This window comes from Pseudorca crassidens, chromosome 12, assembly GCF_039906515.1.
Source record: "Pseudorca crassidens isolate mPseCra1 chromosome 12, mPseCra1.hap1, whole genome shotgun sequence".
Lineage (NCBI taxonomy): Eukaryota > Metazoa > Chordata > Mammalia > Artiodactyla > Delphinidae > Pseudorca > Pseudorca crassidens.
Genome location: NC_090307.1, coordinates 12758835 through 12774638, shown reverse-complemented (window position 1 = coordinate 12774638; position 15804 = coordinate 12758835). Strand labels below are relative to the sequence as shown.

At 41.6% G+C, this 15804-nt stretch overlaps 1 protein-coding gene across 1 annotated transcript in view; it reads right to left on the bottom strand.

Annotated features, from left to right (window-relative positions):
* The window catches only part of VPS4B (vacuolar protein sorting 4 homolog B), a 31555-nt gene extending 16781 nt beyond the window's left edge, over nt 1-14774 (bottom strand). Inside the window, exons 1-3 of the mRNA XM_067698889.1 lie at nt 14474-14774; nt 3207-3318; nt 1733-1889 (exon numbers count right to left, since the gene is read on the bottom strand). Of these exons, the coding sequence (XP_067554990.1) occupies nt 1733-1889; nt 3207-3318; nt 14474-14500 (296 nt within the window). The 5' untranslated portion in view covers nt 14501-14774. The remainder of the gene's footprint in view (nt 1-1732; nt 1890-3206; nt 3319-14473) is intronic.
* Between the last annotated feature and the right edge of the window lie 1030 nt (nt 14775-15804).

Below are 15804 nucleotides of genomic sequence, written 5' to 3'. Positions count from 1 at the left end.
AGCATTTGTTTTACAGTGAGCTCTTATGAGGCAGCACGCACCCTGAGCAGTGAGAGGGGCCCCGCCAAGAGCCTTCCGAAAACCACACTCCATCTCATCACCAAGCTGAACTGTGTCAGCTTTGAACTGTGTCTGTGAGCATCTGTGCTTTATCTCCATTTATTTTTGTGCATCCATTAGCAAGAGGTAATTGCTTCTTTGCTTTACCCCATTTCAGCTTAAAGTGGGTCCCGCCATCCAACACAGAACTGGTATCCCCCTGCTAGGCAGACATCTTAGGAGGGACACTACACGGTCTCCAAGCAAGACCAGGTGAGGCTCAACTCCCGGGGGAGAGGACGTTTCTGCGGGCCAGGGGGTCTCAGCGAGATCTGGGGGTCCAGGTACTTGAGGTCAACTGATCCTTCCCAACAGCTTTCATTTCATTTTCATCTGGAGTCCCAGTCTTACAATACATGCCCCAAATTTCACACAAGAAACCCAGTGAGGTTCAACTGATTTTGAAATCCAATAAGCTATGAGATCAGCTGGGTCTAATTTTTGTCATGCCAATGCTAGAGCTATAAGATAAAATATTCTTAGGGTATCAAAGGAACTCTCCGGTTCCCCGACCATGTCTTGAACAGAGAATATAAAACCTTGAGCTTATAAGTTTTTTCAAACTCTCCCATGTAATTTGAGGCAGGCTGTCAACTCTAGTTCTCAAAATGGCCTTTCGTAGTAGCCACAAAGCCCCCAGAGCACTGCCTCCAGGGCACTCCATGCCTGGTGACCACAGGGGTTATCTAAGTTGCTTGTACCACTGCTTACCATGAACTGTAAGTATTACATCCTATAATGCTAATCAGAATTTCCTGCCTTCACATCCAACGAAGCCAGATGACCCCACCCCAGAGTCTTGTTTTCTCCAAGTATGTTGTCACTTGGAACCACTTCTGGCTCCAATTAATAGAATGATCAGAGGATCTGGGTAGAATATGTTCCCACTGCTCAGCACAGAGCCTGACATGCACACATTAGGTGCTGAATACATAAATTCTGCATCTGTAAGTGATATATCCCCCATCTAGGAAGACAATTCAAAAATGAGTTTTGATGTTTATATAAATTATGCTGTGTCGCTTTCTTTACAATGATAAAGTAAAGCAAATCTGATGCAAATCCACATCAAAATACTTATATATCCAAAATTTGTTTTATATTACCAGAGTTCTTTTTCATTTTGTCCGTGTGCTTAGTACTAAGTCAATACTACTAGTCAAAGATTCAATTCACAGATTACTCCTACAATTTTAAACTTCATTACATAATGGGCAGAGGGTAAAGAATTGAGTAGCATTCCTACCAAATGTTTTTTCTACTACTACCAGGCAGTCAAGGAGAGCAATTTGAGGTATATCACCCCCGAAGCTTGGTAAACTAGGGGTCCACAAACTTTTTCTGTAAAGCACAAGACAGTAAATATTTTAGATTTTGTAGGCCATACGGTTCCTTGTCACAACTACTCAGCTTTGCTGGTACAGCACAAAAACAGCCACAGACAACAGGTAAGTGAAGGCATGAGGCTGTGTTCCAATAAAACTTTAGTTACGAAAGCAGGCAGCAGGTCAGATTTGGCCCATGAGTCACGGTTTGCCAACACCTAGTTTAAACAAAGGAAATTTCCTTCACAAATTAAATTCAATTTTATCCTGTAATTCGATACAATACAATCTCACTCTAAAATACATACCCCTTCTCATCAGCTGGACTTGGCTGTCCCTCTTTCACTGGCTTCTGTGGTTTTTTCTCCTTCTTCTTCAGGTACTCCTTCAGTTTTTCTGCTCTATCAAGATACTCTGTACACTTGGCCCTGATACTTTGCTTGGCTTTATCACCCTGTGCTTCATCTATTGAAGGGAAACGAGAGAGATTTTTCCTTTAGTATTCTTTACAGACAGGTATAAAACTCCTAGACATACTTTTCCAAAAAGGAAAATCGATTTTGGAGGAGAGAGAAAAGATCATCTGTAGCTCATCATAATCCATGATTATCAATCCTTTCTATTCCTTCCTCCAGCAGGGTTGGGGGCCCACAGTGAGTGTGAGTCAGAGAGAGTTCTGAGCAAGACACTAGGATATCTTAAGTTAATGTTAAATAATAAGAAGAAATTATTTAATATTCTGTGGGCTTCATACTCTTCCCTTACATTCTGGGCAGACAGCTAAAAGCGGCTTATCTCATACAAAACCAATTATAAGACAAATAGAAGTAAAGCAATATTAACCATTTCCATCAACGTCTACATAAGCTTTATTTCAGAGTATAAAAAGTGACAGAAATCCCATATATTATGAGTACCACCAGTACAGTAATTTTACTAAAGGCCCCTGTGAGAGCTGTTTGAAAAGGAGACTTCAGCAATATAAGCAGTGTGTGGGATTAGCCCCACCTATCTTATATGTTATGATTAATTCTTAGTTTCACTTTACTGTGACAGAAAAACCTCAAAATTAAATAGGGAAGCTCAAAAGAAAATCCTAAATTATCCAACTGCTAAAATTTTTATTTAAAAAAAAAACGAAGTTTGCCAGAAAGACACTTTTTCAATGTCTTATTTCACATATGTTCAGCATTAGGTTTAAGACCCATGAAGGCAGGGGTCGTTATCCATTTCTTCCTCACTGCTGTATCTCAGTGCCTAGAACAGTAGCTGGCAGGTGGTAAACACTGAATACATATTTGGAAATACACAAAATGTCTCCCAACCTATTTTTGTTTGTTTCTGTTTTGGCTGCGCAGCACAGCATGTGGGATCTTAGTTTCCCCACCAGGGATCGAACCCGCGCCCCCTGCAGTGGAAGCGTGGAGTCTTAACCACTGGACCACCAGGAAAGTCCCCCAACCTATTTTTAAAACATCTATTTTCAAAGAGATGTTTAGAAAATGAGTAGGTCCAGATTACATAATCTGCGTACATAACCAGTAAAATGAAAACTTTTTCCCACTGACTATATGGCATTTTAATATGTTTAGGTGTACAAAGTAATAACTATGACAGCTGTGCACATTTGTTGGTTGAGTACTTAAAAACTACTAAGAAGCTAGTGGGACTCTTTTGCAAATTGATGGTTTATAATTTTCTGGCATTGTACTTCAATTTTTATAAATGAAAGAGAATAATCTTTTTAGTGTTTTTAAATAAAAAAACAAATGATGACCTTACATTTAACTACATGGAGAAAATACTGTACAGCGTGTTGGTAGAGTTGAAGGGCTTCCTCGTAGTTCCCAGCTTTGTCTTCCTGGGCTGCTTTGCTAGCAAGATCTATCGCTTTCTGTTTGAAGGGAGGCAAAACTATACCATCAAAATCAAAGCATAGCATAAGTCTGAAATAAATAATCACGTTGAATGTTTTCTTTAAAAATGAAAGCAACCTTAAAACAAATCTACCTTTTTTTCTAAATCACAACTGCATTGTATTATAAATTATAATTATTTATAAAATGCAAATTACATTTCTTCTATAGGTAAATGCTATCTGAACACCTCTTTATCTAGTACCAATCACTGAGATTCTCACATAATTTTTCACTCAACAAAAGTCAAGCTCAGGGCTAGTAAGGAATAATCAAGTAACATGAAAATTCAAGTTAAAAGCATTTATGGAAATTCTCAAAAATCAAATGTCTAAAGCATATGACAACAGTAAAATTTAAATGGGGTAAAACCCCTTCAGAAGCAATAGGGCAATGAAATACCAAGAGTCTGAAAAATACCCAAATCTTTTAACTCAGTAATTAACTAAAAGGTTCACTGAGCAAAGACAAACCAGAGAGGTCTTTTGAAAAAACAAAAACAAAACTTGAAAACTTAAATTTTAAATAGTGAAAAGATGCCACACAATGTAAAAAGTAGAATTGTTAAATATTAAGCAGTATTTGTAATAATATGGAAAAATGAATAATGGAAGTTTTTAAAAAGCATTATACAATTTTTACATATAGCATGAGATCAAGTATTTGAAACAACAGCAAACAAACAAATAAATAAACTTTTAAAAAGCACAGAAGAAAGATGGGAAGGAAATTTCACAGAGCTTATCTTTGATAAGACTCAATTTTTTTCATTTCCTACTTCTTCACATCTTTCAGAAATTCCATAATGAAATGGGCAACTTTTGTAGTACTTTTTTAACTTTTTATTTTATATTGGAGTAGAGTTGATTAGCAATGCTATGTTAGTTTCAGGTGTGCAGCAAAGTGATTCAGTTGTACATATACACGTATCTATTCTTTTTCAAGTTCTTTTCCCATTTATGTTGTTACATAATATTGAGCAGAGTTCCCTGTACTATACAGTAGGTCCTGGTTGGTTATCCATTTTATTTTACTTTATTAAAACTTATTTTATTTTTTTAATTTTGGCTGTGTTGGGTCTTTGTTGCCACGTGTGGGTTTTCTCTAGTTGTGGCGAGCGGGGCCTGCTCTGCGTTGCGGTACGTGGGCTTCTCACTGTGGTGTCTTCTCTTGTTGTGGAGCACAGGCTCTAGGCTTGGGGGCTTCAGTAGTTGTGGTGCGTGCGGGCTCAGTAGTTGTGGCATGCGGGCTTCAGTAGTTGTGGCATGCAGGCTCAGTAGGTGTGGCTCGCGGGCTCTAGAGCGCAGGCTCAGTAGTTGTGGTGCATGGGGCTTAGTTGCTCCGCAGCATGTGGGATCTTCCCGGACCAGGGCTGGAACCCACGTCCCCTGCACTGGCAGGCGGATTCTTAGGCACTGCGCCACCAGGGAACCCAGATCCATTTTGAATACAGCAGTGTGGACATGTCATCCCAAATTTCCTAACTGTCCCTCCCCCACCCCTGCAACCATAAGTTTGTTCTCTAAGTCTGTGAGTCTGTTTCTGTTTTGTAAGTTCAAAAGTTGTAAATAACTTAAAAAAAACCCACACACACAACTACCAGAAATAGATCCATACAGCTATGTCCAACTGAATTTTGACAAAGATATAGAAAGGCAAGTTAATGGCAGAAAAATAGGCTTTTTTTTTTTTTTTTTTGTGGTACACCGGCCTCTCACTGCTGTGGCCTCTCCCGTGCGGAGCACAGGCTCCAGATGCGCAGGCTCAGCGGCCATGGCTCACGGGCCCAGCCGCTCCGATGTGGGATCTTCCCAGACCGGGGCACGAACCCGCATCCCCTGCATCAGCAGGCGGACTCTCAACCACTGCGCCACCAGGGAAGCCCCAAGATAGGCTTTTAAAGAAATGGTTCCAGAGCAAATGAACATCCATAAGCCAAAAAAAAAAAAGAGGAAGAACGCCTCAAACTAAACCTTGTACTCTGTACAAAAACTAACTTGAAATGGATCACAGACTTAAATATAAAATGCAGGGCTTCCCTGGTGGCGCAGTGGTTGAGAGTCCGCCTGCCGATGCAGGGGACGAGGGTTCGTGCCCCGGTCCAGGAAGATCCCACATGCGGCGGAGCGGCTAGGCCCATGAGCCATGGCCACTGAGCCTGTGCGTCTGGAGCCTGTGCTCCGCAACGGGAGAGGCCACAACAGTGAGAGGCCTGCGTATCACACACACACAAAAAAAAGTAAAACTATAAAATCCTTAGAAAAAACAAAGAGTATCTTCACCATCTAGGGCTAGGCAAAGGGTTCTTAGACTTGACACCAAAAGCACAATATATAAAAAGAAAAAATAAAAACAGTATATTGGCATAAAAAAGACACATAGATCAATGGAACAGAAGAAAGAGCCCAGGAATAAACCAACACATATGTTCTCAATTAATTTACCACAAAGGAGCAAAGAATGTATGATGGGGAAAGTACAGTCTCTTCAATAAATGATGCTGGGAAAACTGGACAGCCAAATGCAGAAGAATGAAAATGAATACTATGTTATACAATACACAAAAATAACTCAAAATGGAGTAAAGATTTGAACATAAGACCTGAAACCATAAAACTCCTAGAAGAAAACGCAGATGATAAGCTCCTTGACGTTGGTCTTGGTGATATTTTTTTGGATTTGATGCCACAAAGGCAACAAAAGCAAAAATAAGTGTGACTACATCAAACAAAAAAGCTTCTGCACAGCAAAGGAAATAATCAACAGAATGAAAGGTAACCTACTGAATGGGAGAAAATACTTGCAAATCATATATATCTGATAAGGGGTTAATATCAAAAAATATAAAATACTCATACAAATCAAGAGCAAAAACCAAAACAATTTGATCAAAAAATGGGCAGTGGATCTGAATAAACATTTTTCCAAAGAAGACACACAGATGGCCAACAGGTACGTGAAAAGGTCCTCAACATCATTAATCATCAGGGAAATGCAGATCAAAACAACAATGCGTTATCACCTCACACCCATCAGAATGGCTATTATCAAAGAGACAAGAAATAAAAAGTGTTGGTGAGGATGTAGAGAACAGGGAACTCTAGTGTACTGTTGATGGAAGTATAAGTTGGTGCAGTTACTATGGAAAATAGTATGGAGGTTCCTCAAAAAATTAAAAACAGAACTATCATATGATCCAGCAATTCCACTCCTGGGTATTTATCTGAAGAAAATGAAAATATTAGCTTGAAAAGATATGTGCACCCCCATGTTCACTGCAGCATTATTTACAACAGCCAAGATATGGAAACACCTAAGTGTCCACCAAAGGATGACTGGATAAAGAAAAAATATATATATCAAATATTATTCAGCCATAAAAAAGGAAATCTTGCCATTTGCAAAAACATGGATGGAACCTGAGGGCATTATGCTAAGTAAAATAAGTCAGACCAAGAAAGACAAATACCATATGATCTTACTTATATGGGGAATCTAAAAAAAAAAACCCCAAAAACAAAAAATGAGCTCACACACAGAGAACAGACTGGTGGTTGCCACAGGTGGGGGGGTGGGCGAAACAGGTGAAGGGGGTCCAAAGGTACAAACTTCCAGCATAAAGTAAATCAGTCATGGGGATGTCATGTGTAGCATGGTGACTATAATTAATAATACTCTCTTACGTATTTTTGAAAGTTGTCACAAGAAAAATATTTTGTAACTATGTATGGTGACAGATGTTAACCAGATGTACTGTGGTGATCACCTCACAATATAAACAAATATCGAACCATGTTGCACACCTGAAACTAATATAACATTATATATCAATTACACCTCAAAGGAAAAAAAAATGATAAATTGGACCTCATCAAACTTAAAAATTTTGGGTCTGTAAAACAGCCTGTTAAAAGGATGAAAAGACAAGCCAAAGAGTGGGAGAAATGTTTGCAAACCACGTTTGGGAAAGGACTAGTACTTAGAATACAGAAAGAACTCTCAAAAATCAAGCTTAAAAACAACTGAAGTAGAAAATAAGCTAAAGACATAAATAGACATTTCACCAAAAAGGATATACAGATGGCAAATTAGCACATGAAAAGATGTTCAACATCACTAGCCGTTAGGGAAATGCAAATTAAAACCACAGTGAGATATCACTAAACATGTATCAGAATGGCTAAAATAAAAAATAGTGACAATGCCAAACAGTGGTGAGGATACAGAGAACTGGATCACTTATACATTGCTGAGATGTAAAAAGGTACAGTCACTCTGGGAAACAGGTTTGTTTTTCTTACAAATCTAAACACGCAACCACCACATGAATCAGCAACTCCACTCCTGGGCATTTATCTCAGAGAAATAAAGACTACGTTCACATAAAAACTTGTACTTGAACATTCCAGATGCCCTTCATGGTTAAACCGTGGTACACCCAGACCAGGGAGTACTACTCAGTAACAAAAAAGAATGAACTACTGATATACGCAACTTGGATGAATCTTGAGGGAATTAAGCTAGGTGAAAAGAACCAATCCCAAAAGGTTACATACTGCATGATTCCATTCACATAACCTCAAATGACAAAACCAGAGGTGAAGAGCCGTTTAGCATTGTCAGGAGACAGGAATGCGGGGGGAAGAGAAAGGGAAGTAACTGTGGCTATAAAAGGGCAACGAGAGGGATCCTCTGGGAGAGAACTCTTCTGTATCATGACTACGGCGGGGGGATACAGGAATTAACTCGACGGAACTCTGTGTGCACAGACACACACACACACACACACTTAAGACTGGGGAAATCTGAGTAAGACAGTAGAATATATCAATGTCAACATCCGGGTTGTGATACTGTACTATATAGTTTTACAAGATGCTGCCGTTGGGGACAACTGGGTGAAGGGTACACAGGCTCTCTCTGTATTATTTCTCCCAACTGCGTGTGAATCTACAATCATCTCAAAATAAAATTTTCATTAAGAAAACTATCTTTAATATTTTAAAATATGCACACACATACAAATTAAGAACAAGCATGATTTACTGAAACATTCCACCTGTATTAATTTAGGTAGTAAAACTATTCAACAGAAATAAGAGCCAGTAGAAAAAAATAATCATGGCTACGCTATATTAAAAATAAGCATACAATTAAGATAAGAAATTATTCAAATAATCCAAAAACTAATCATATGTTGAAAATATTGTATTTTGAAGCAGTTGCTCATGGACTGCATAGAGATGGGATAAATGGGAGGAAGAGGCCTTCCCTCTGCTGTGGCAGGAGGGAAGAAAAATAAATGGTGTGTCTCAGAACTGATAAAATGTAGCAGTACATGTTTCACAGTTCAAATAGCCTGAACTTGGAGCTAAATTTCCAAGTTTCGTAAACTCAGCAGGATATAAAGGGTGGAGTCACAGCACCTGGTCAACCGGTGGTTTGGTGTACCTGGTCTAATAAAAATGTATCCAGAAGGCTCAGAGGCTAAGTCATGTAGCAGAAGTAAGTTCTTCCTTTTTCTGGCTATAGTTTCCTTCTTATGCTATTTTCAATTGCTGTGCCTGCCACTCACCTCTTCAGCTATGCATTCCCCTCATTTGCTGTCAGCCCTCTTTTAGGAACCAAAATGACATTTGTTAAAACTCATACAGTCAGTATTTAAAAATCTAGCTCCAAATACGGTACCAATCACTTTAAAGCAGCCTTTCTCTGATGATGGATGCATCTGTATTTGCACTGTCCAATACGGGAGCATATGGCTTTTGAAACTTTTGGCTAATGTGACTGAAGAGTTTTAAGTTTTATTTAAGTAAAATTTTAATTTAAATTGCCACATGTGGCTACCATACTGGACAGAACATGTTAAACCTTTAATCGAAGATGATGATTGGAGGATATGCATCTGTTTTTCCCCTGATGAATGCTCCACTTCACCCTTGTTTCTGTTAGCATTTTTCATTTGAAACAAAATTAACCATGTCTTGCATGGTTTGGGAGTGCCAATTATTCTTTCAGAATATAACCCTGACCGTCTCCATCGCTACCACCCTAGCTCAATCCACTATCACATCTGTCAAACCTACCGCCTAGCCTCCTCGAAGCGGTCAGCCTGCTTCCACAGTTGATACGGAAGTCCACACAGCACCAGTGAAGGGCACCCTTTGATGGCTTCCCATTGCGAACAATAAATCCCAAATGCTGGGTCATGATCTACCTGGGCCCTGGCTCTGTCTGGGTCTCACCTGAAACCCTCTAGTCCTCCTTCACTCAGGCAGCCTGTGGACTAGGACCCCTCTGCCCACAACACTCTTCCCTGCTCTTTCCCCAGATGGATGCACAAGGGTCTCATTTTCAGTCACAGTTCACATGCCAAGTCCTCAGAGAGGCCCTCCCTCCTCTCCTATTTCAAAGGCTGCACCCCACCCCTGATCTCAGCCCTCCCCTCACCCTGCACTTCTATCCCATTGCTGTGTTTATCATTGTTCCCCTGCATACTCATTTACTGGCCATCTCCTTTAGTATACAGGGAAGCTCCACAAGGAAGGGGACTTGCACTGCAGGCATGCAAACAGCCCTCCTTCAGCTAGCCCTGACACTAAAACCCCCTTCAGCTTGGTTCTGCTTCTCTGCTACCTTCAGAACCCAAACCTCACCAGCGCAGTCTCTACTCTTTCCAGTTCCTTTTTTCCTCCTTACCCTTCAGCTGCCAATCTGGGCTTCTGTCCCTTACCTTATCAATAAATCTGCTCATATCAAGGTTCTCTGTGGTGCCAGATCCAAAGACCAGCTCTGCGTCCACCTCGATCTCTCGACAGTATTCTACAGCAGCATCACTTCCCTCTGGAGCGCTGCCCTCTGCCCGCTTTCCTCCCGCCGCTGACAGCTCCTGCTCAGTTTCCTTTGCTGACTCTCCTTCTTGAACCTGACGCTGAAGTATCAGGGCTCCTCAGGGCTCGGGCGTCCTTCTGTTTCCTCCCTCCCTATGTGAGCTGGTCTCAATGACTGAAGCTGATTATCTTCAGGCTGATGATTCCCAAATTTATTCAATTTTAAAACACGCCACTCTTCTGTTTAAAATCCTTCCAGTGGCTTGTTTCTGTGCATGTGGGTTTTGTTTTGTTTTGGCCTGTCCTCTCCCACTAGAATATAAGCTCCACGAGGACAGGAGTCATGCCTGTTGTACTGGCTTTTTTATAATCTGGAGGCTGGCACAAGACTGACTGAATCTCAGGGTCAGCCAGGATCCAGTCATTGATATGGAGGCACAAAGGCTGGGAACATCTGGGACTGTCCTTTTCAGATTAGGAGACCATGATGTGCCCACGCTAGAAAACCCTGGGAAACTGGGTAAATTCCAGACCCACCCATCTCAGGAGGAAAGCTGTCCCAGCCCCTGTCTTTCAAGGCTGATTCTTTCCCTGGTGCTCTGGAGCCCATTCCTACCTTCCTCCTCAGACATTCAGTCCCCTCGATTTTAACAGCTCAACTGTTCTCCCCAACCTAACCTTTCCCTTTTTGGGGGAGCATTCCTTAGCATAAAAATGTATGCAAGTCCTACCTTAGACTCATAGCTACAAAACACCAACAGAAACACACCAGCTCTCCCCAATTCTAAGGTTCCCATGTAGCTACCATCTTATTCAAAACTTGCCTCTTCACCTCCACAGCAAAGCCCCAAAGAGAACCCGAAGTTCATCTCGGTTTCTTGATTCCTCCCACGGCAATGCTTCCTGCCCCTCGACTGCAAGATCTCTCACTTATCTAGTTATGGGTCACTAGGTGAGAACTTAGCCCTCGTAAGAGACACCTCACATGGCCTCCTTTGGCCATCAACGCACCATCCTCTGCAGGTTTGACTCTTGGCTATGTCACGATTCTTTTTCAGGCTTCCTTTTCTCTCTCCTTAAACGCTGATATTCCACTGGGTCTGTGCCTTGGTCCTTGTCTTTCCTCATTCTATAAACTTTCCAAGATGGCCACACCTCTGCTACCATCCATATGCTACTAACTCCCAAATCCTTATTCCCAGCCTAGCCTAAGTTTTATACATATGTACCCAGCTGCTCAATGGACAGTTCTACCTGACTGTCCCCACAAGCATTTCAAGCCCCTGAAGTTCAGGACCACCCTGGCCCCAAATGTGCCACCTCTTCTTGTAATCCCCACTGTCAAGCTGTGCCCTGCACACACACAATGGTTTCATTCTAAAACAAAAACGTGAGCTTACTGCCTTCTCTGACTCCCCTCTGACAGCAGGATGGGGACCAATCACCTATGTGCAGCACACACTGCTCCTTGTCATGTGGCTTAACTAGGCTTGACCCCTCACCTGGCACACTCCGTTCCCGTCACACCAAACTACAGGGACAACCCAGATGGCTCAGACTTCATACCTCCGTGTACAGTGTGCTCTCCACCTGGAATACCCTATCCCATTGTCCAACACTCAGCACAGTCACTGTGGTCTTCCAACTGCAAAGTCCTTCCCAGCACCCCCAGGAGGCCTAGCCTCTGCTTCCTCTAAATTTCCACTGCCTCTTGTACATCCTTCCAAAGGTCACAAAGTATCCTAGTAGTCCCTTTATGTCTGATGTTTTCACGTCAGAATATAAGCCCTTGGAAATCAAGGATGATACATTTCTTTTATGATTCCCCAACATGTAGCAAAATGCATGACATAGCAGACACTCAGAAAAGTAAATATTCAGGACTGAGTAAACTTTGAGTTCTATGCACAATGAACTTGCAGTTTCTCCCGACCCTCTGCGAGGTTTATTACACTTCTAGACTGAGGCATATGTTGTTTTTCTCTGCTTGGAATGCATCCCACTTTCTTGTCCAAGAAGGCATGACTTCATAGTGAAAAAGCACAAACTTATAAGCAGATAGACCTGGATTCAAAACTAATCCAAGTCTTCAATACTAATTAACTGTATGTCTTTGGGCAAATCATAAACTTAATAAGCTTTTGTTTCTTATACTGTGAAACTGGAGTAATACCTTGAAGAGTTGTTTTGAGGACTAAATGAGATCACATCAAACACCAGGCAGAAAATTAGTGTCAGTACCTTTCACTCTTATCTAAGCTCACATCATCTTCTCTGCGGAACATTTCTCATTTATCCTTGAAGAGTTACACAAGCCCTTCCTTTCTGCCCTCTCACACTAACCTTTACTTCTATTAGAGCATTACTGCATTATTTTATTTTGATTTTTAGTTATCTGCATGCCTCCATTTGATTATAAGCATCTGGCTATGGGGATTTTGCCTTGTTCAGTGAGAAATCGATTCGTTAGTTGAATATTCTTCATCCAAATTTCCTACATTAGAAGGTGGAAAAGGTTGAATGAGAAAGCACATCTGTGACCCAACCACTGATAAAAGTATAACTCATTATCTCTCCCTCTGTTTAACACTATCAATTATGCCTTTAATATGGGTCAATCTCGAGCTGATTCACTGAAGAACATCCACAATCCAATCCAAATATGATGCAAAGGATTACAGAATGAAACTGCAAATGTTGCAAAATAAAAATGATCAGTAAATAGATGAAAATTATATTGTAGAATGCCCAAATCACATGCAAACTCTTGACAAATAAAAGTTGGTGTACTATGTATAAAACAGATGAGCAACAAGGATATATCGTATAGCACAGGAAATTACAGCCATTATCTTGTGTTAATTTTTAATGGAGTATAATCTGTAGAAATACTGAATCACTATGCTGTACACCTGAAACTATATTGTAAATCAATAAAACTTCAATAAAAACATTTTTTAAAGATGGTGGAATAAAACTATGCAGTTAACTGACAAACCAACAAGGATGAAAACAAGGCATTTCAAAAGAAATCACCTTTGATCCTCAAAGGAACAACAGTTTTATCAAATGACCAATACTTTTTCCAAGTACATTTACCAAAAAAACCCCTTCTGAATGGGGCTACAAAAAACTAATATTAAGTGAAGATTGTTGCATCTTAGTTTAATGAAATCTTGTTGGAAAAAATACACATAAGTCAACACATGACTTATTCTTTATTCTAAGAAATAAGTCACGTTGCAATTATATTTTGTTAAAGACATAAAACATTTATTTTCATAATCTTTTGGGTTGATTTTCAAGATAAAAGTCCCAATCAAGTGCCCCACCTCCTTTTTGGTGAAAATTTGATCTCGATTTAAATCAGTCTACTTTCAGTGATTTTTCTTCAGGATCAATTATCCTGGGCTCAGTAGATCCTCTATTAATTATCCCAGGTGCCTATACCAGGCACTCAACAAAAGCCTTTTCAACTGCAAGATCAAGACAAAGATTCAATACAGGGATTCACGCTACTCTTTTGTCCCAAACTTGACTAGTGGACTGGAGCTCTCGAGGTTAAGTCATATTCTAAACTCCACTGAAGCCCCAGGTCCATTCTAGGGATGGGGAGACACTGTTTGAAAAATTTCTCATCTCCATGAATTCCATTCCACAGAGGTCTAGCAATTAAGTCTAAAGTATCAGGATTACATGCTTTATGAACAAAACACTGAACTCACTGCGGTAGGGGTGGGAAAGTGAAGTCACAAAGGAGTTTAAGAAAACTCCATGATCTTATTTATATACTATATTTTGGGAGCCATTAGCGTGCACCTGAACGTATAGCTCAATGAATTCACGGATTCCTCAGATTCTGAGACTGTGCTCACGTTTCTATTCACCTGACAGCTCGAAAAGAAAGGCTTTGCTACACCAGCTTGAGGAACTAGGAGAGAACTCGAATCACCCTATTTTCAACTGGTCCAGAGTAATGCACTGGATACATTATGTTCTTTCCTCTCTCCCTTACACTGACTGCAGCGTTCGTGCCTCTGTTCAAAGCTCTGCCCAGCTCGGTTCAAACTCGGCTGGTTTGAAAAGGAAAAACAAAAACAAAATCCTCAACAAAAGTCAGAAGTCCCACAAAGCCAGTAGGCTTGGGAAACCCCGGAAGCATGCGGAAAGCGTCCGATTCTCCCACCTGCCTCTGGGCCGGCGCGCCACCGCTTCCTCCCTCTTCCCCGCCCCCCACTTCCCACCCCACGCCCAGCGCCTCCCCTTGGCTTGGGCTCTCCAGGGGGCGGGAGGATGGCGATACCTGGAGGTTGCTCGAGGTGGATGCCATGGCGGAGATACGAGGCGGTTCCTCGAGGAGGAACGGGGGCAGAGGAAACCTACAGTGGCAACGTCGAGTCGAGCCCGGAGCTGCCCCAAACGTGCGCAGGCCGGTGGCTCTTGGACCTCAAGCGGCGGCCTCCTTTCCGGAACGTCTTCCAAAACAACACTGCGCTCCAAAAGCCAGCGGCCCCCCAAACCCTCACAAAACTTCCGCAACCCTGAGCCCCTCCGGGCTCTCGTCTGGCCTCTAGCCTCAGTACTTCCGCTTTCGTCATCACCACGCGCGCCACCCAGTCCCGAACTAAGCCAGCCGAGGCCTGGCGGAAGTCAGGCGCAGGCGTACTGCGGCTCCGGCCTAGGGGCAGGGAGACCGTTTGGGGTTGAGTGCTATACTCTTTTCTTCCTTTTACGGAAGTCTTATCCTTTGAGATGAGTTATTGTTTCTGGCTTCTTTCACTTGACGGAGAATGGAGAATGCTCTGTCAATTTTGTGAAAAATGTTATCCCGTCTCCAAGACCCGCTGGTTGGGGACTTTGGGTCCGTTACCATTTACTTCTGTGTAAAGTGGGGGTAATTAAAGTACCTACCTCAGGGTTGTGGAGAATGCTAGTGCTGCGCGGTTAGGCGCACTGCAGAGTGATAAGCGAACACTTCATCCCGCAAGCGTTTTCTCAATGGTTATTGTCATGGCTCTAGGAAGCCCCGAGAATTTCAATAAAAGTTATGTATGGCGCTGCCCTCAAGGAGCTTATGGCAGTCTGGTGGGGATGCAGGCTTCTGAACACAAGTCTTGTGAAACTGTTAGATCAGATATTATTTATTCCAGTTAACGTTACAGGGAAGGTTAATGGCTTGAGCAGGTGAGTGCTTTATGCGGGACCACAGATGTCAGGGATTAGTGGCAGAACTAAAAGAAGACCTTTTTCCAGCATTCTGTTGTTTGCAGGCACAGTCCTCTTTTTTTTCTTCCTTTCATAGTTTAGCTTCTCAAAGGAAAGCGAAATAGATGTTTAATCACTCCAACGTTTTACTTCCCTCTCATTCCCTAATTCTTTCCAAACATCTGGTGTCTCCTAAATAAAGAACTTCCCTCCCTCGCTTCTTACTTAGTATTGTCAAATACCCAGTTCTTGAAATCTCTTCCGGATAGTGTCCTAATGTCCTTTCTCTAACCTCTTCACTTTCTCCCCTTCTTACTCTTAAGGGCAGAATTTCCTCAAGAGTCTGACGTCCTCTTCTTTCTCACTACTCAAGCTCTGCTCATCTTATCCCCTTCCTGGGCTCCAGGTAGCGATAGAATAGAAATGGCT